The sequence below is a fragment of the Gavialis gangeticus genome, unplaced genomic scaffold (assembly GCF_001723915.1).
Source record: "Gavialis gangeticus isolate Ggan-Ray unplaced genomic scaffold, GavGan_comp1, whole genome shotgun sequence".
NCBI classification, from domain to species: Eukaryota; Metazoa; Chordata; order Crocodylia; family Gavialidae; genus Gavialis; species Gavialis gangeticus.
In genome coordinates, this window is record NW_017729022.1 from 120,010,882 (window position 1) to 120,030,577 (window position 19,696).

The 19,696-nt window shown below is 44.0% G+C and overlaps 1 protein-coding gene across 2 annotated transcripts in view; it reads left to right on the forward strand.

Annotated features, from left to right (window-relative positions):
* The window catches only part of CASR (calcium sensing receptor), a 150,381-nt gene that overhangs the window by 100,331 nt on the left and 30,354 nt on the right, over positions 1-19,696 (forward strand). For both annotated transcript variants that reach the window (XM_019516078.1, XM_019516079.1), the window contains one exon: positions 18,213-18,443. In XM_019516078.1, the coding sequence (XP_019371623.1) occupies positions 18,213-18,443 (231 nt within the window). The remainder of the gene's footprint in view (positions 1-18,212; positions 18,444-19,696) is intronic.

Here is a 19,696-nt window from a genome sequence, read left to right on the forward strand (position 1 = left end):
CACCCCATCATCCAGATCGCTGATGAAGAAATTGAACAGCGCAGGCCCCAGGACCGAGCCCTGGGGGACTCCGCTACCCACCTCCCCCCAGGTTGAATATGACCCATCCACCACTACCCTCTGAGTGCGACCCCTCAGCCAATCTGCAATCCATCTGACTGTGTAGGCATCAATGCCACAGTCGCCTAGTTTTTTAACTTCCTCCTCCCTCAGTTTCCTTTTCTCCTTTTTCCTGGCACTTGCTTTTCTTTTCATGTTTGAGAGTTAGGGTTCTGATGCCTGATCCAACTCACATTGAAGTTCATTAGAATTTTTCATTTGGCTTTAACGGAAGTTGGATCAGACTCCTGGAGCCTAGGGTCAGCAATAGGGTTGCCGACAGGATGACTCTTCCCGAAAATACAAGAACGGATCTTTCAGCTACAGATGTATTATAGGCCCCTAATAGGACATCAGCTGCCAATAAGACATGGACTTTTTTCTCTTGTTGAGTCTGATTTTTCTCTTCAGTAAGACATCTCAGCATATCCTGGGAAACTGCCAGCTGGAAGCAATGGGCTCATGATCCCCCTTCTAGCTTCCCAGTCTACCCTGGGGCTGGGATCTCAAAGATCATTCAGTCCTGGAATGAAAAGTACTTCACTTCTTCCCCCCCACCCACCCACATTTGGCTTTCCTTTTTTCAATCAGCTCTACTTCTGTTGACTTCAATCAAATCAGAGTAGGATTTGAAGCTTTTTTTGTCTTACACTTCAGGTACAGAAAATGAGTAACTCTCCCAATTCATTTTCAGATGAACACCTTCCTTGCCCTGGCTTGACAGTCCTAGGATAAAACTCTATTTAGCCACCAGATGTTTGGATATTCTGGTGATAAGCATCCTCTTCTACATACTAATAGGCAAGTAGTCATGCTGAATCAGATGGTCTGCTCCAAGTGATGGAAAAAGTGGGGCTCTCCATACTCTTGGTTCTATTTGAGCCGTAGATACCATTTATCTCAAGGTTCTATTGCCATCCCTTTGACTGTGGAACGCTGTGTATCCAGCAAGATCCTAGCTTCTTAATGGCTCATTTCTTTATTTTCAGAGGGAACCAAGATGACTGTTTTGTGTAGCTGCTTATCTTCTTGGAGGGCACGTTGCCATTTGGTTCCATCTGTCTTCATATTCAACTGCATGCAACCACTGTGGAACTAGCAACAGCTCTGAGGTCTGCACATGCACATGGCTCAGCAGAGGCCTAAATAATACCCCTCCCCCTCTTTTTCTCTTGAATGGGGTCTTCTAATAAAATCCAAATAAACCAAAATAGGGCCTTCTCAATTTGTACCTACAACTGAGAGAACTGAAGCCACTGTAGTCACTTGGATGCATATAGGCCACCCCTTGTTATCTTAATTGGGGCCCTCAAGCACTAGTGTACAATTGCTCTCTAAAGTATGTCCTCCCATACTTTATCTAGTGTAATTTGAATAGTTCCAGGCCCCCAGGCTCCCTTGCTGCTTCCTGGGAGACTGGTAATGCATTTAAACAGAACTCCAGTTAATTCAGTATTCGTCTTAAATACTTTTTTAAACCTGTCCCCAAATCACTCTTGAAAATGAGACTTAAGCACCTAGATCACTTAGGTGCTTTTTGAAAACTTTATCCTAGTATCATAGTACTTAGCGTCAGAAGGGACCTAAACAGATCATCAGGTCCAACCCCCTGCCCCGGGCAGGAACAGGTACTGCAGTCATATCACCCCAGCCAAATATCTGTCCAGCCTCCTCTTGAAGACCCCCCAAGGAGAGAGTACCGCCTCACTTGGGAGCCCATTCCAGAGCCTGGCAGCCTTAACTGTAAAGTAATGTCTCCTGATGTCCAGCCTGAACCTTCTCTCTAACAATTTGTGGCCTTTATTCCTAGTAACCCCGGATGGTGCCCAGGGAAACAGAGCCTTCCCCCAATTCCCGCTGGTCCCCCCCTGGTAAGTTTGTAAACCGCCACCAGATCCCCTCAGCCTTCTCTTGTGGAGGCTGAACAGGTTCGGGCCCTTTAGCCTCTCTTCGTAGGGCCTGCCCCGCTGCCCCTGGACCATGCGAGTAGCCCTCCTCTGGACCCTCTCTATGCTAGCCACATCCCTCTTGAAGTGCGGCACCCAGAACTGGATGCAGTACACCAACTGCAGCCTGACCAATGCTGCATAAAGGGGAAGGATCACCTTCCTGGACCTGTTTGTGATGCATCTGTAGATGCATGACAAGGTGTGTTTAGCCTTACTGACTGCTTCCTCGCATTGGCGGCTCATGTTCATCCTGGAGTCAACAGTGACTCCAAGATCCCTTTCTGCCACCGTGTTGACAAGAAGGGTGTTCCTCAGCCTATAGGTGTGTTGCTGGTTCCTTCTCCATAGATGCAGCACCTTGCACTTGCCTGTGTTGAATTCTATCATATTCTCATCCACCCAACTCTGTAACCTGTCTAGATCTAGCTAGATTCTGTCCCTCGCCTCCAGCGTTCCCAGGTTGTGGGGCGAGATGGTGTCGTCAGTGAATTTGGGCAGCGTGCATTCCACATCCAGACTGTGGATGAAGATGTTGAACAGTACAGGCCCCAGGACTGAGACCTGGGGGACTCCACTGTCCACATCCCTCCAGGTCAAAAACCACCCGTCCACCACCACTCTCTGGGTGCAACCATCTAGCCAATTTGCCACCCATCTGACTGTGTAGGCATCAGTGCCACAGTCACCAAGTTTTTTTAAGAGAATGTGGTGGGAAACCATGTCAAAGGCCTTCTTAAAGTCCAGGGAAACGACATCCATCCCAACACCCTCGTCCAGGGACTTTGTGACCTGATCATAAAAAGAAACCAGGTTAGTCAGGCAGGATCTGCCCTCAATGAACCCATCGTGTTGGTTGCCCCTGAACATTAACTCCCCTGCTGGGCACTTCTGCTCAAAACACCGATGTGCCCCTGGCACCCCACTGGGGCTCCTCAATCACCTCTTCTAGCCACTCCCACTCCACCAGTGGGAAACTTAAACAAAACATAAGCCCCCTGGTTGCAACTAAAACTATCCCCACATTGGGTCCAAATATAAACACCAGCTCACTGGCTGTACAACAAAACTCTCCCCACCATACTGAATCATACTTCCCTGCAAGCTCTAGACACCTTGCTTGCAGTTCCCAGGGCAGCTCAGGTACCAGACAGTCATGCTCCTGCAGCCATCCTATTCAGAAGCTCCCCACCACTGCCTGCAGAGCCAGACTTCCTGCTGTAGCTCAGGCCCTGGGTTTATATGCCTCTCAAACCCTACCCTCTTCCAGTCAGGTGGCTTGCTAGGCATAGCAGAACTGCCTCTTTTATTCTACTTGGCAGCTTACTTTTGCTACCCTTGCAACAGGGCTCTACCCTACTGTTTTTTTCAGCAGCACTCTACTCTACTGTCTTATTGCTGGGTAGCTAGCCCAGCAATAGGCACTCACAAACTACGAGTCCCTGTCTCCTATTCTCTGCAGCCAGACCATCATGAGCAGTCTTCCCCTGCACCTGGGGACCTCCCTGCTGCTACTTTCCCCTCTGGCACCCTGTTACAGTGACCAAGGCCACAAAATTCCTGTTACCTGTCAGTGATGCCCTCAAACATTTTGCATGACTCCATGCACGCCACCACCCAGAATGTTGCTACCCAGCTACACTGCTTCTGATCTGGGCAGCAGTACCATGTTTGAAGGCATTGCTAAATTAATGATCTAGTCCTAGCCTCTACAAAGAAAAGTGAAAACAAGCATGTTTTTAAGGAAACCTTTTACAGGTACTTAATGATGTCACTGTAACCCACTTTGCACCCTGATTATTAACATTGGACTAAGGGGCACATCTCAGTGTCAGGGAGAAGGAAGAGTCCTCTCAACCTCTACAACCTGCAGATCCCAAACCTCCACACAGGAAAAGAAACAAACCTATCAAGAAGATCCCAAAGTATACCTATTCAAACATACATGTAGATATGCTGTCTAATATTTTTCTGAACCTTGCTAAGATTTGTGCCTTAACGATATCTTGAAGGAATTAATTCCAAAAATAATTCTGTGTTGTGTGAAAAAAATGAAATCATCTGATTAGTTTTAAATAAATAACTTTCAGTTTCAGTGGAGTCTTCATGTTCTTGTATTATGTGAATAAGTGTCCTGATTCTCTATTTTTCTCTTTTCCATTCATGTTCAATGTAGCGTCCATCTTCAAAAACAGGTAACAAGTGGAACCCAGAGAATCATAGACTAGTTGCCTGACTTTAATACCCAGGAAATTATTGAGTCATATCATAAGTAAGTCCATTTGCAAGCATCTGAAAAAGGAAAGGCTGATCACAAGCAGCCAGCATGAATTTACTAAGAACAAAACGTGCCAAAGAAACTTGATCTCCTTACTGGACAAAATAAGCATCTGGGTGGTATAACTAACTGGATGGTATAACTAACTGGATGAAATGCAGTGAATATAATGTATCTGAACTTCAGTAAAGCTTTTGACAAAGTTCCACATGACTCTCATAAACAAATTAGACAAATATGGGCTAGATAAAACTACTACAGGGTAGACAGAAAACTGGCTCAATAGCTGCAAGCAACGGGTAATTTTAAATGGATCTATATCAAAATGGCAGGAGGTTTCAAACAGAGTTGCACAGGGGTTTGGCCTGAGGCTTGTGCTGTTCAATGTGTTTATTAACAATTCAGATGTTGGAACAGGAAGTTTCTTTAATAAATTTGCAGATAACACAGAACTCAGAATGATTGCAAATATGCTATGAGGACAGGAGTGCAATTAAGAAGAATCTTAATATATTGGAAGACTGTGCTAGAGCTAACAAAATTAAGTTTAATAATGACATACGCAAGGTACCATACCATGGAAAGAATAATCAAAAACACACATACATAAAGAGTGACAACTGGCTGGATAGGAGCACTGTGAGGAAAGATCTAGGACTCTAGGTTGATCACATACTCAGTGGACACATCTACATGAGATATATACTGCAGAGCTGCCTAATTACCTCCACAGTAAAGTCTCAGTGAGTGCATCTACACAAGACACTTAATGTGCAGAAGACTAATTCTACTGCACATTAGTGCAGCTGGCAAAACCCATGCTAATGTGGTAATGCACAGTAGATTTAGGCTAATACACATTAATTCATAGATTCATGGATGCTAGGGTCAGAAGAGACCTCAACAGATCATTGAGTCTGACCCCCTGCCTAGACAGGAAAGAGCGCTGGGCTCAGATGACCCCAGCCAGATGCCTATCCAGACTTCTTTTAAAGACCCCCAAGGTAGGGGAGAACATCACCACCCTTGGAAGCCCATTCGAAATTTTGGCCACCCTTACCAGGAAGAAGTTTTACCTGATATCTAGCCTAAATCTGCTCTCTGTCAGTTTGTGACCATTGTTCCTTGTGACCCCAAGAGGTGCCCTGATCAACAGAGCATCTCCGATTCCTTGCTGCACCCCACTAATGAATTTGTAGGCAGCCACAAGATCACCTCTCAGCCTTCTCTTGCAGAGGCTGAAGAGGTCCAGGTCCCTCAGTCTCTCCTCACAGGACTTGTCCTGTAAGCCCCTAACTGTACAAGTGACCTTCCTCTGGACCCTCTCAAGTCTATCAACATCCTTCTTGAAGTACGGCTCCCAAAACTGGACGCAGTACTCCAACTGCAGTCTGACCAATGCCACATAGAGGGGAAGTATCACCCCTTGGATCTATTTGTCATGCATCTGCTGATGCATGATAAAGTGCAGTTATCTTTGCTGATGATTTTGTCACACTGACGACTCATGTTCAGCTTGGAGTCCACTATGACTCCAAGACCCCTTTCCGCTTCTGTGGTGCTGAGAGGGTCACTTCCCAGCCAGTAGGTGTGCTGGATATTTTTGTGCCCTAGGTTCAGCACTCTGCACTTGTCCTTGTTGTACTACATCCTATTGTGTAGTGCCTACCTTTCTAACCTGTCCAGGTCTGCCTGCAATCGTTCCCTACCCTCTGGAGTGTGCATTTCACCCCACAATTTAGTATCGTCCACAGACTTGGACAGAGTACACTTCACACCCACTTCCAAGTCACCGATGAGGATATTGAAGAATACAGGTCCAAGGGCCGAACCCTGTGGGTACCCACTACCCACATCTGTCCAAGTTGATACTGACCCATCTACTACCACTCTCTGGGTGTGATCGCTAAGCCAATTTGCCACCCACTGGACTGTGTACATCTAAGTCACATTCTCTTAATTTAATTATGAGAATGGGATGAGATACTGAATCAAAGGCCTTGCTAAAATCCAAGAAAACAACATTCACCTCTACTCTTGCATCTAAGCATTCTGTGACCCTGTCATAAAACAAAACCAGATTGGTCAGGCACGATCTATCTGCTACAAATCCATGCTGGTTTCCCTACTGCATTATTATTCCCGCTGGACTCCCACAAATATGATCCTTCATAATCTTTTCAAAGACCTTTCCAAGGATGGAGGTGAAACTGACTGGTCTGTAATTACTCAGATCCTCCTTCCTCCCCTTCTTGAGAATAAGGACCACATTGGACATTTTCCAGTCCTCTGGGACCTTTTCCAGTCCTCTGGGACCTGACATGAGCACCACGAGCCCTCAAACCACTCAAACCCAAGTGCCACGAGCACTCAAACTGGCCATGCCAGTGGTTCTGCTATGACACCGGCCAAGTCCTTCAGTACTCTTGGACACAGCTCATCCAGGCATGCTGACTTGAACACATCCAGTCCATCCAAGTGACTCTGCACCAAGTGAACATCGACTGTTGGTGGGTTGGTGTCCCTCTGATGCCCATCTAAGAACACATTAGGAGACTTATCTTGAGCCCTGTTCAGGAACACCAAGGCAAAAACCTCATTGAATAGCACAGCCTTGTTCCTCCTTGCTCCTTCTTGTTCAGTAGGGGTCCTATGCTGCCCTGCACCTTCCTTTTACTCCCTACATACCTAAAAAAAGACTTTTTGTTGTCTTTAATTTGTATTGCCAGCCTCAACTCTCTAGTTGCTTTGGCTTTTCTAACTGCCTCCCTGCAAGTGTGGGACTTAAAAAGCCACTTAATGTCACTTAAAAAGCATTCATCTGCGCTAATACTCAGTAGCACTGATTACAGTGCCTTTAGTACCTGTTATTATAGGTACTAAACTTAATGCGCTGTAATTACAGCACATTAATGAATGTGTAGACGTGCCCAGTGCCTACACAAGTGGCTCTATTAGGCTGCAGTAGACTAATTAACTTTGATGTACATTAGTACTTGTAAACACAAGTTTTACCCTGTAGCAGCATTATTTAGTGCACAGCAGCATACATGTAGATGCTGACAGGTCTGGCTGGGGCACAAGGGTGCGTCAGTGTGGGGTTGCCTGCTGGCTAGCCCAGCACTGGAGCACCCTTGTACTCCAGCCAGCTCCCTGCAGCACATTGAACTGAAGCAGCTCTGGGCTGACAGACTGCCCCCCTCCCCCAGTGCCCTCTACCAGCCAAGGCTACTCCAACCTGACTCAACATGCTGCAGTCCTGGATTCACGTGAAGACATGGCACCCAGGAGCAATAAACTCTGGTGCAATATGAACCAGAGTTTATTGCATCACAGTAATTTCACATGTAGATGCACCCAGTGTGAGTCTAGTGTGAAACAGCTGCACAAAAGAAATGCAGTTTGGGGACACATAAATAGGAGCATTATTAGGTGCAAGACACAGGAGGTGATAGCACCTCTACTCGGCACCAGTTAGGTCTTATCTAGAATATTGTGTGGAGTTTTGGGCTCCACAATTTAAAAAGTACATGGAGAAGTTTGAGAGGGTACAGAAGCAGGCAAAATAATAATAAAGGGCTTGGAAGGCAAGCTATATGAGGAGAGGTTGAAAGAAATGTGCATGTTTAGCTTGTAGAAAAGGCACTTAAGACAGGACATGATAGCAGTCTTCAAATATCTGAAGGGCTGCCATAATGAAGAGGGAATTAACCTTTTCTCTCTTGCTGCAGAGAGCAGGGCACAGACCAATGGCTTTAAGTTTATGGACGAGATACAGCACAGTAGGTTTAGATTGGATATCAGGAAAAAAACACTTCACTAGAACAGTAAGGCAGTGGAATAGACTGCCTAGGGAATTTGTGATTGTGAAGTTTGCAAAGAAGAATTTTTCTAACGATTTTAGTTGGTCTAATAACAGATATCAGATTTACCTAAAGAACATTGTCTGCCTAAGGAATATGTGGACTCTACATCACTGGAGGTGATCAAGAAAAAGATGGAAAAGAATTGGTCAAGGATGATCTAGGAGAGCTCTATAAAGAGCAACACTTAGAAACCCAGGAGACTCGGTCTCCCAACAGACTGCTAGGAGATAACAATAAGAGTAGGGCTGTGCAAAATGGCACCATTCCGTTTCGACTTGCATGTCGACATTTCGATGTAACAGTGTTTCGTTTTGAATTTCATTTCAATTTGAAACCTCTGCTCCATTTCATTTCGTCTAAACAGTTTCACTGTTTCAACATTGTTTCAACGTTTCACCCATAGGCTATACTGGGGAAGCTCGAAACAGCCTATAACTTTGTCATTTCTGGCGTGATTTGGATGAAACGTGCAGGAATGGTAGCCCCTTCTAAAGGCATGAAGCCTGCCAAGTTTCAAGGAGACAGGTACAGGGGTTTCAGGGAAACTGCACTTCAAAGTCTTGAAAACAAAATTCATGTCGTGTGTGTGTTAAGCCACAGCGGAGTCAAAACTTCAGGCAGGCTAGCCCCTACTAAGGCCACAAAGCCTGCCAAGTTTCAAGGAGATAGGTGCAGGGGTTTGGGGAAACTGTACCTCAAGCTGCGGACAAGCAAAACTCATGATATGGGTGACACTGTGTGTGTAAGGTGCAGCAGGGTGAAGGCTGCAGGCCTGCTAGCTGCTGCTGAGGCCACGAAGCCTGCCAGCTGTCAAGGAGATAGGTGCAGGGGGAGTCTGGGTTCTGGGGCCCTGCACCTCTGACTGCTGACAGGCAAAACTGGAACATACAGCTCAATAACTGACCCCAAGGCAGAAAGCAGGGCAGTTCAAACAATGCTGCCTTTTATGCAGTTTTTCCATCCCTCCCCCAGAGCACTGGGTGCCAGTGCTCCTGAAGGGACCTCAGGGAAGGGTGACAGTCACCGGCCAGCTACACAGTCAATAATGAGAGCACTCCTTCCCCCTCCCTCTCCTTACTTTAGTTTCTGTTTCCCTGCAGGCAAGCCCAGCTTGAGCTTCAAAACTCGAAACATTTTGAAAATTTCGAAAAGTTTCGACTAGTCTTGTTTTGTTTTGAGGCTGTTTCGAAGCTCTTCGTTTCATTTTGATTTTGTAATTTCAAGCTCGAAACAAGTCGAAACAGCGTCAAAATGAAATTGCTGGCGAAATTTCACACAACCCTAAATAAGAGCTCTGTAGCCTAGAGCAGGTGGATATTGGAGCATAGCGTGCTCAACAGGAGAATGAAGCAGAGCTCTACAACTGGCTTAGTTATAAAAGATACAAGCAGCTGGGATAAGGTTATGGAGGGGGCACCAGTTAGGTGGGATGTATGCAGTTCTGCTTGCTGTCTGGAGTATGTTTGGTTGCCTCGTGGGGCCAAAACAGAATGTTTCCCCCTCTTGTGGCTACAAGTGTTGTGGGGGGAGGAGGCAGGAATTACCTTCCTCAGAAACAATGGGTTTTGGCTGCAGCCAAGACTGAGGATTTGGCCTGGGGTTTGCCAATGCTTCTGCTGGGACTATAAACCCAGAAGTTCCTGGTTAGGGAGTCTTGCTTCTCTGCTCAGGGCCAGATCAATTCCTGTATTTGGGGTAAGGGAGGAATTTTACCCCATGGTCAGTTTGGTATGGGCTATGGGGGTTTTGCCTTCTTCTGTAGTGAGTGGGGAGGGGGATGGCCCTCTACCTGGGATCTGTCAAATGCATTTTAACGATACTTGCAGTGTGTTACGTTTGGTCACTGTGCATTGTAGTTGTATGACTGGGTTGACTGTATTTTTAGAAGTTGGTTAGACCAGGACTTACATGGGATGGTTTGGATAGGAATGATCCTGCTTCAAGCAGGGTGTTGAACTAAATGACCTCCAGAAGTCCCTTCCAGGAAGTTCCAGCCCTACTTCTATATTATTCTTTTTTCAGTTAGATATCCGTATCATATATCCATATCACATTCTCTCTTATTTGTCTCATTCTTATGTTAACCAACCCCCACCTTCAATCTGTCCTTGTATAGAAGTCTCTCCAGGCATCTACACATTCTCATCACTCATCTCTAGAGACTTCTGATTTCCTATTTACTCTGAGGACCCAAATTAAAATAGTTTTTTCAGGTGAGAAGAGACCCTTGATTTATATAATGGCACAATGTGTTCAGTGTTGTAACATTCTGAGTGTGTATGTCTCTTATTACACTTTCTAACAAATGTTGTTTGTTTGATTCACTGACGCTGCGTGAGGTACAGAGGCTTTCACTGAGCCAGTCACAATGATGCCCTGTTGTATTCCTTAGAAATGATAGTTAATTTATCACTAATAAACCCTGTGGGTACCCCGATTGAGAGCACCCTCTATATCAGTCTTAGAACTCCCTCCAAGCGTTGTAAAAGTGGAGGATGACAGTCATTTATTATTTTTATTATGGCAGTGCCAAAGAGACCCAGGCATAGACCAAGACTCCACTGACATGGGCATTTTACACATGCCTAACAAAAGAATAGCCCACTGGCCCAAGTAGTTTATGGTTGAAGTAAGGATTCTGCCTCTGTTCCCCCTTCTGGTTGAACTTCATCATCTTGTGATGTGTATTATGTACTCTCCATGGAAACGATGCAAACAGCTTAATTGGACATCCAGCTTATGTCCTGTAATAAATTACATCCTGCTCTCCCTGCTGAATGAAGTGTTCCATTAGGGCCAAAAGAGCTTTGCACAAGAGCATGATTAATGGTGATAGTACTTCCTGGTGTCTTGGTTAAAAAAACATCAGCTCCCCATTCTGTCCCCCTGGGAGCACGTTCTGGCAGCAGGAGGAGGAAGTTACAGATGGGGAAGAAGGGTTCAGTTCCTGTAGAAGAGGTGTGTACCACTTCTTCTCCCCAATAAGCCCTTTATAACCACAGAAACATAACCACAGGCTTTGGGGTATAATAAATATGGGTGACTTGCTAATCTACAGATTAGCTTCTTTGTAGCTGTAAAGATTCATGAAATTAGGATTACCTAACACTATGGCGACATAAACCCCAGTGAAATTCAATATTACTGAAGCCAAGAATACAGTAGGATTCATAGAATCATAGAAAAGTAGGGCTAGAAGGGATTTCTGGAGGTCTTTTAGTCATTCATAAATTTCAAGCCACTGGTATGTGTCCTGCTCTCTGCAGCTAGAGAGAAAACAGGTTCTCCCTCTTCTTGATAACAGCCCCTCAGGTATTTGAAGACTGCTATCATGTCCCATCTTACATGCCTTTTCCACAAGCCGTTTATCATTTTTGTCACCACACAATACTGTAGATGAGGCCTAACCAGTGTGAAGTAAAGAGGCACTGTCGCCTCCTGTTGTACCTAATGCTTCTATCAACACATACCAAACTGTATTCACTTTTTGTGTGGATTCATTACACGGGACTCATATTGAGTCTGTGATCTACCAGGACTCCCAGATTCTTCTCTGTATTGCTGCCTTCCAGCCATTTTGTATTTGTCACCCATTTTGTATTTGTGTTTTTAATTATTCTGTCTCAGGTGTAGCATTGTGCATTTGTTAGCATTGAACTTCATCTTGTTATCTCTACCCAGTTTTCCAGTCTGTCTGGATCCTTCTGAATTGTGCTTCTGTCCTCCAGTGTGTTTGCAGTCCTTTACAATTTCATATAATTTCCCAATTTGTTCAAGTTCTCTATTCCAGAATCTAAATCTTTAATAAACATGTTGACCAGCAGTGGGCCTAAGATCCATTTATAATTACCCGCCACTTGTAGCAATTGAGCCAGATGTTTATCAACCTTATACTGTAGTAGTTTTGCCTAGCCCACATTTCTCCAATTTGTTTATGAGAAGGTCATGTGAGACTTTGTCAAAAGCCTTGCTGAAGTCCAAACACACTGTTTCCACTACATTCTCTCCACCCACACAACTAGTTATGTTGTCCAAGGAGACCAAGTTTGTCTGTGGTGATTTGTTCATAGTATATCTGTGCTAGCTACTCATGATGAGCCTTTTCTTCCCCAGATGTTTGCAAATGGACTCCCTTATGATATCCTCCAGCCTCCAGTAACTTCCCAGGTATTAAGGTGAAACAAATGATCTGTGGTTCCCTGGGTCCTCCTTTCTCCCATGACTGTAAATATTATGGCCAAGGGCTCTGCCAGTTATCTCTCAGCTTGTCCCTGTCCTTGTCCAAATAGTCCTGATTAGCTTAATTTTTATTTTGAAAACTGTGGCAAAGTATCTGTTGGGCATCTCCACCTTCTTTGTCTCTTCTGTCAAGAGTTAGCTCTGGCTATTTAACAGAGAACCCACAACTTCTGTAGTCTTTCTTTTCTGGCCAACATATTTATAGAACCTCTTTTTGTTATCATTAACTTCCCTTGCCAAGTAAAGTTCAGTTCATTTTTTACTTTTGCCTTCCTGATTTTGTTCCTGCAAGTTTTTGCTATTTCCTGGTATGCTGCCCTGGTGTATGGTTTCCATTTTCACCTAAGGAATCCTAAAAACTCCTTGTGTAGCTACATTGGTCTCTTGACTTTCTTTTTGTGCTTCCATCATATCAGATCAGCTTCTTGTTGGGCTTCTAGTACTGTTCCTTTTAAAAGCTTCCAGCAGTCCTGGGCACCATTATCCTTCAGTCTGTTCTTCCATGGCACCATGCCTACTATCTCAAGTCTGTTGAAATCCAACTTGTTGAAATCCAGTGTCTTAGTTCTGCTGACCTCATGCTTTTCCCATCTCAGGACCATGAATTCTATCATATTATGATCACTTGCTCCCAATTTTCCCATCACCTTCATATCCTCGGCCAGTTCTTCTCTATTTGTCAGGACAAGATCCAACTTCAGAACAGAAAGTTGTCCTTCACACAAGTTAGGAACTCGCTTGACATTTTATGTTTGGCTGTATTGCTCTTCCAAACAGCTGTCCAGAAAACTGGAGTCTCCCATCATTACCAACTCATAACATCTGGATAATTCAAACAAGTATTACATATTTACATGGGTAATGAGGCTAGCCACAATTATTTTAAATAAGATAAAAGAGAAATATTTACCTGATGGCATGAACCAAATGTTAAGAAATATTCCCACTGGGCAGGTTATTCCATAATTGGCTGTTATGGGCTTTCTCATCCACATTTCCTCTAAAGCTCTTAATGCTGATCACTGTTAGAAACAAATCCTGAACTAACTCACTGCCAGACTAATTTAAAGAAGTGATTCAGCTAAGGGAGAGCTGACACCCATATAATTTGACCCCATGTTTTTTCAGGAGACCCCCAACACAGGATGACTGGGTGTTTTACATTTAGTTTATTTTATCTGCACTTCGAATTTTAATGCCAAATTATCTGCTGCTTTGGCTACTGAGTATTGTTGCTGCTGCTGTCCGCAACCTTATGCACGCAAGGGGGAAGCATGTGGGGTGAATCAGCTGAGGAATGACTGGCCATTATGCTTAACCTATAACTAAGTGTTTAGAAATAAAATTCACAGAAAGAAAACTTACATTACATATTAACATAAATTTCTTGACAATTGTCCATGTGTCTGAGGAATCTTCTTGCTTCTATGCTTATTTAGGAAGCATCACTGCTTGGGATATTTAACTCATGATATGGAAAAAACCTTGGATAATAGACAGTGGTAAGTGGTCTTGCACTGGCTCACAAGCAAATATAGTATAGGGGACTGTACTAAATGCTGTAATTGAAAAGCACCTAGTAACATGAGACAAAAACACCCCCAGAAAAACACATGGGTTTTGTCTCCCTTTAACCATGGAGGAGGTGGCAACTTGCAGAATGCTCTCACCATTAGCCTTTACCAACTTTCAGTGGTGAATTGGTCTAATGTATTCATCTGACCATCACTTTTCCTTCCCCATCTGTCTGTTTCAGGATAGGACACATGCACACATGATACATGCTCCGTCGCTGTGGCTAAAGCAGGGTCTGTTAAATGTTAGCAGGCTGAGTCCTTGGTATTTGTGTTTCTATCTTTAGTTACAAAACCAGTGACATGTTTTTAACTGCAAAGAGTTTAGCTAATCATTCATAGGCTAGTACCTATAAAAAAGCTCTATAATTACACCATGAAAGGACAGAGGCTAAAGCTCTTTCTTTGAAACTTCAGTGCTCTAATATTTCTGGACTGTTAGAGCTTTTCTCCCTTATTTTTCATAGTAGAACCCTTCACTAGATTTCCATGTCATCCTGAGACCATGGACAAGTAGGTAATCTGAACCTCCTCAGAGTCAAGAGTCATTTCCCAAGCTGCTCACCAGGAATGCAGGCAATAATTTATCTCTCTGATTGCTGTTGTCTTCCACTTCCCCATTTGTAATATAACTAGGATATGTTGCTTCCCTGCAGGAACTGTGTAGCTAAAATAGGATACACAGAGTAAGGGCATGAAGGGAGGGGGACTGCTTGCTTAAATTGCTACTTTCTATGCTTGGGAAGAAGACATTTAGGGTGTGTCTACATGAGATGCTGACTGTGCAGTAGCCCGATACTAGTGTGCAGTAGCACTGTGTGGCAAAAAACATGCTGAGATGTTACTGTGCAGTAGTATTAGGCTACTGTGCAGTAGCATCACTTAAAAAGTGTTCACTAACGCTACTGCGCAGTAACTCTAGTTACTGCGCATTATTTAGTACGTGCTTATACAAGTAGTAAATAAATGTGCAGTAACTACTGTGCAGTAGTGGGTTATAGGTGCACCCTCAGTGTGTCTCATAATTTTATATATATATCTGTGAATTAGAAACATGGATTTCTATATTATCTGTGCTGCAAATAGCTACATTATGGTAACTCTAATTTTCATCTGTGGTGCAACAGAAAAAAAAGTGCTGTCAGGGCAATCCTATAAAGTTAGCTCCCAACCAGGATTATAGTGATTTCTAAGGAGGCTGATGTCAGGATCTGAGTTAGAAAAATAGACTAAATGAGATAAATGTAATGAAATAAAGTAAAAATGGTTTCTGGGAAACCCAGAAGTTTCTTATTGGTTCATCTCATTGCCACTGTGCTAACAACCAACAGACTTGTAATTTGTATGCGTGTGACCTAAATGGACACAATGATGCAGAGGTGAATCTGAACAAGGGTCTGTTGTGAGATCACCATCGTCCTAATCTTGATGAAAAGCAGGGGTATAACAGGGCAGCTGGGTGCCCAGGACAGCAGCAACAGATGAGTGCATCAGTGACATCTGGCTTCTGGTGACTTCTGGCTGCCAGCGCCACTGGCACAGCTGCACGGCAGTGGCAGCAGCTTAATTTTTCCATCCCCCCCCAAGTTGGTGCCTGTTGCCCCACCTTAATTATGCTACTGATGAACGTGTATATTACCTTTAAACAAAATATTGCAAAACTAGGTACCTAGAATACAAGCAGTAATCAACTATATTATCTGGACTGCAGTAATCTAGTTGGGAATGGTCCTAGTTTCCGTAGGGGGTTGGACGAAATATTGTCCCGAGGTCCCTTCCAACCCTAATTTTCTATAATTCTAACTCACCACTACAACCCAGACACCTAGGTTGCCTGTACGTGTGTGGGGAGGCTGTTCTGACATGTAATTACAACACATCAGTGCAGAGTTGATTAATCTAGTCTGCTGAAGCGTGCTAATTACTATGCTCCAGCCAGCTTCTGCATCTCATGTATCAGCGTCCCCAAATTTCAAAATGACAGTGAGGGCACTTTAACTAAAGCTTGTTTGATGAGCTTTAGCTAAAGCACCCCCACTGCCATTTTGAAGTGTGGGGATGCTGATATGTGAGATGCTGCGGGTGCTTTAATTAGAGTGGCTCTCAGACCTCATTTACTTAAAGTGCCCCTCCCCCCCCATAATAGAACAGACATTCATGGATTTCATAGACATTAGGGGTGGAAGAGACCTCGGAAGACTGAGTCCAGCCTCCTGCCCCAGGGGCAGGAATTCAGCAAGGGTCGTAAGATCCCAGCAAGATAAACATCCAAATGTCTCTTGAAGGCATTCAAACTAGGTGCTTGAACCACCTCCAGTGGCAGTCTATTCCAAACTTTGGGGGCTCGGACAGTAAAAGAGTTCTTCCTTATGTCCAGCCTGAAACAGTCATGGAGGAGTTTGTGACCATTTGATCTTGTCATCCTTTGGGGTGTGCTGGTTAACAGACGTTCCCCCAGATCCTGGTGAGCACCCCGATAAACTTATAGGTGGCCACCAGATCACCCCTGAGCCTGCGCTTTTCCAGGCTGAAGAGTCCCATAGCTCTCAGCCTGTCATCATAAGGTCTGTTTTCCTGACCTCTGATCATGCACGTGGCTCTCCTTTGGGCTCTCTCAAGCTTCTCCACATCCTTTTTGAATTGTGGAGCCCAAACATAAACCAGTTTCAAAACAGCCAAAACCACTTTGAGATACTGCATTCAACCATGTTTATCAGACTTAACTGATTGAACTCAAACCAGTTTATGCAATGTCTGTCCCACATCCCTTTCTGGTTTAAGTTAAACCAGAGTCCCCCAGCATCCCAGCATGCTCTCTGGGCTGGGCTTTCTGCTCCAGCAGAGCAGAGCTGGCCCGACCCCTCTGCTTCCCACTCCCTGTCCTACCAGCATGGACCTGCACTTCTCTGTGTTGACTGCTCCAGTGGCAGGGGCATGGCCAGCCCCAGCAGTAGCCTTGGCTGAATTGGCCAAATGGGGGTTTAATTCCCCCCTCCCTGTCCCACCAGCAGGGACCCAAGTCAGGTCTGCTGGGCACTCCCCCCTCGCTGCTGCAGCTGTGGGGCCAGGCGCAACCAGCCAGCAACAGGAACTGAAGAATATTCAAACTAATCTGCAGGGAGCAGATTAGAATCAGATTGACTAGAATCTGTGCTCTCTACAGATTAGTTAGAATATTCTTCAGTTCTTGTCTTGAACCACCATTTGCTTTTGGTCTGAATAGGTAAACAATCCTAAAGAGCAGAGGAGTTTCCATACCAGTGATTCAATGAAGTCCCTTGCCTCTGATACTGACCAACACTAGCTGTGTCAAAGGAAAACACAAGACACAGTACATAGTCATGGGATAAACTTGCCCATAGGAAAAGTTGATGTCTAATCTTTTTTAGCTGCTGGTTTATTCACTTAAGCATTAGGGTTATAGCATTTTTTTTCCAATCTAAAGTAACTCTGTATATGCTCATTATCTTTATTAATTGTCTAGTAAAGAGAGTAAATGTGTATAATTCATGTTTCACTTGACTCTTTGGTAACCCTACAATCAGTTTTGAATGTATTACACAGTCGCTGGCTGTGTACACAAGTACTAAATAAATGCACAATAACAGGAGTTACTGCACAGTAGTGCCACTAAATGCCTTTTAGGTGATGCTACTGCACAGTAGCCCAATACTATTGTGTAGTAACATCTCTTCATGGTTTTTGTGAAGATGTACCCGCTGACAGCTACAAAAGGAACCCACATCCCACTCCTATACCTAAAAGAGGCAGAATAGAATCACCCACATTTCAGATTGACTAGATTGACTAGACTGCCCAGATTAACACACATCTCTCAAGATAGTGGCATGTGGTCTCTAAGTGAAAAGACTTGACTTATAATTTCAGCTCAAATGCATATTTTTTTAACCTGAGAATAAAAGCTTTGAGTAATTTCTCATGTGACAGTTTCGCAGTGGCTAGGTGTTTAGTAAAGAATCAAGCCAAGGTTGGGAGTGAGGTTTGTATGTGTTGGTTGGCAGAGCACATGTGATGTCCACAGAGAGGAAAGGAGTCTGTTCCTGCTGTTAGCCAGTGGAATTATTTCTTCATCTTGCATGGAAGGGTCTTTTCCTTTTGGTATGAAGGTTTTGATTGTCACAGATGACTAGTGCCCAGGAAGGGTTCTTTTAAGTAGATATTCAGGGTGTCTTTTTTTATCTCCCTCTAGGTCCTGAAACATCTGCGTCATTTAAATTTCACCAACAACATGGGAGAGCAGGTGGATTTTGATGAGGTTGGGGACCTGGCAGGGAATTACTCAATAATCAATTGGCACCTTTCACCAGAGGATGGCTCTGTCATGTTTGAGGAGGTGGGACACTATAACGTGAATGCCAAGAAGGGAGAGAGACTCTTCATCAATGAAGACAAAATTTTGTGGAGTGGATCCTCTAGGGAGGTGAGTGCCCCAGATCACTGTAATCACCTCACAACAATCTCTTCCACGTTTCTGAAAGCTGAGCTATCCACAGATTAAAAGGCTTGTGCTAGCTGTCTTTCTCTCTCTATTTATCACACACACACTCACATCTCACATACTCGTTTACTGCAGTGCCATGAATTATTAAAAGTCTGTTCATTTTAACTTATATATTCATCTTAATTTTGCGAGCCAGAAAGAGTATTTTTTTTAATGAAAGCTGAGGTGCTGGTGAACATTTAAGAGCTCCATCTGCAGCTATTTCTCTTCTCACCCTACCCCTCTGCCTGAAGCTAGTCTTTCCTGGAGACTTTGTTTCACCTCACCAGATAGGTGGTTATTACATGTGAGCTAAACCTTTCAGCAGGAGATAAGGAGCTAAGATTCTCAGCTCTGCCACTAACCTGGGGATAGCACAAAGTATCATTTTTCATATTGACTGACATGGAGTAGATGTCTCATTGCAATGCTGCTGCAAAGGTCTGTATGATCATAAGCAGCAGGCCTAGACCCATGTGATTGCATAGCCAAAGCCCTACATGGCACAGTGTTATTTTCAACAGATTCTACCTCCCAAGTTCTCAATGTGTACAACTGTCCATCAGATCCCTGCTGGATCTCTCCCTGCCCTTCTTCAGTAGCCCCTAGGCACCCTCAGAAGGAGTCTGGGAGCAGCAGCAATAAACAGCATTTCAGATTACATTCAAAACCTGAGATCTTAATCCTTTCTAATTATTGCAGCTATCCAGCCTTTTTTCCTAAACAGCCATGTCATGAGTCCTTTTTTTTTGACCAACTGTAGACATTTTGCTGGTCTATATTCCCCCACCATTCCAGTATTTATCTTTATTTCCTGTCCTAAACTGTTAGGATGCATGGCTATGCACTGATAAGCAGCTGCTATGTTCCATTCCAGAGGTGGTTGAGCTATTTATCGATAATGGATGGAGTGATTCCTGTTTATTGTAGTTGTTGTAAGTTTATAAAGTTTTTCAGATTTATTCAGGATGAAAAGCTGTATTTGCAAAAATAATAGGTTTTTCATTCATTCATAGTCTGTTGTCTTCTTCACTTCACCTTAGAACAAATAAGTAGCTAGCTGAAGCAGTCTCTGAACCATAAGGTATTATCTTTAAGAATTCAAGGAGCATGGATGAGGTACCACAGAGCAAGAGAAGGGCAATTATAGTATCTAACTTAAAAAAAGAAAACAGTTGTACAGCACAGTGTGC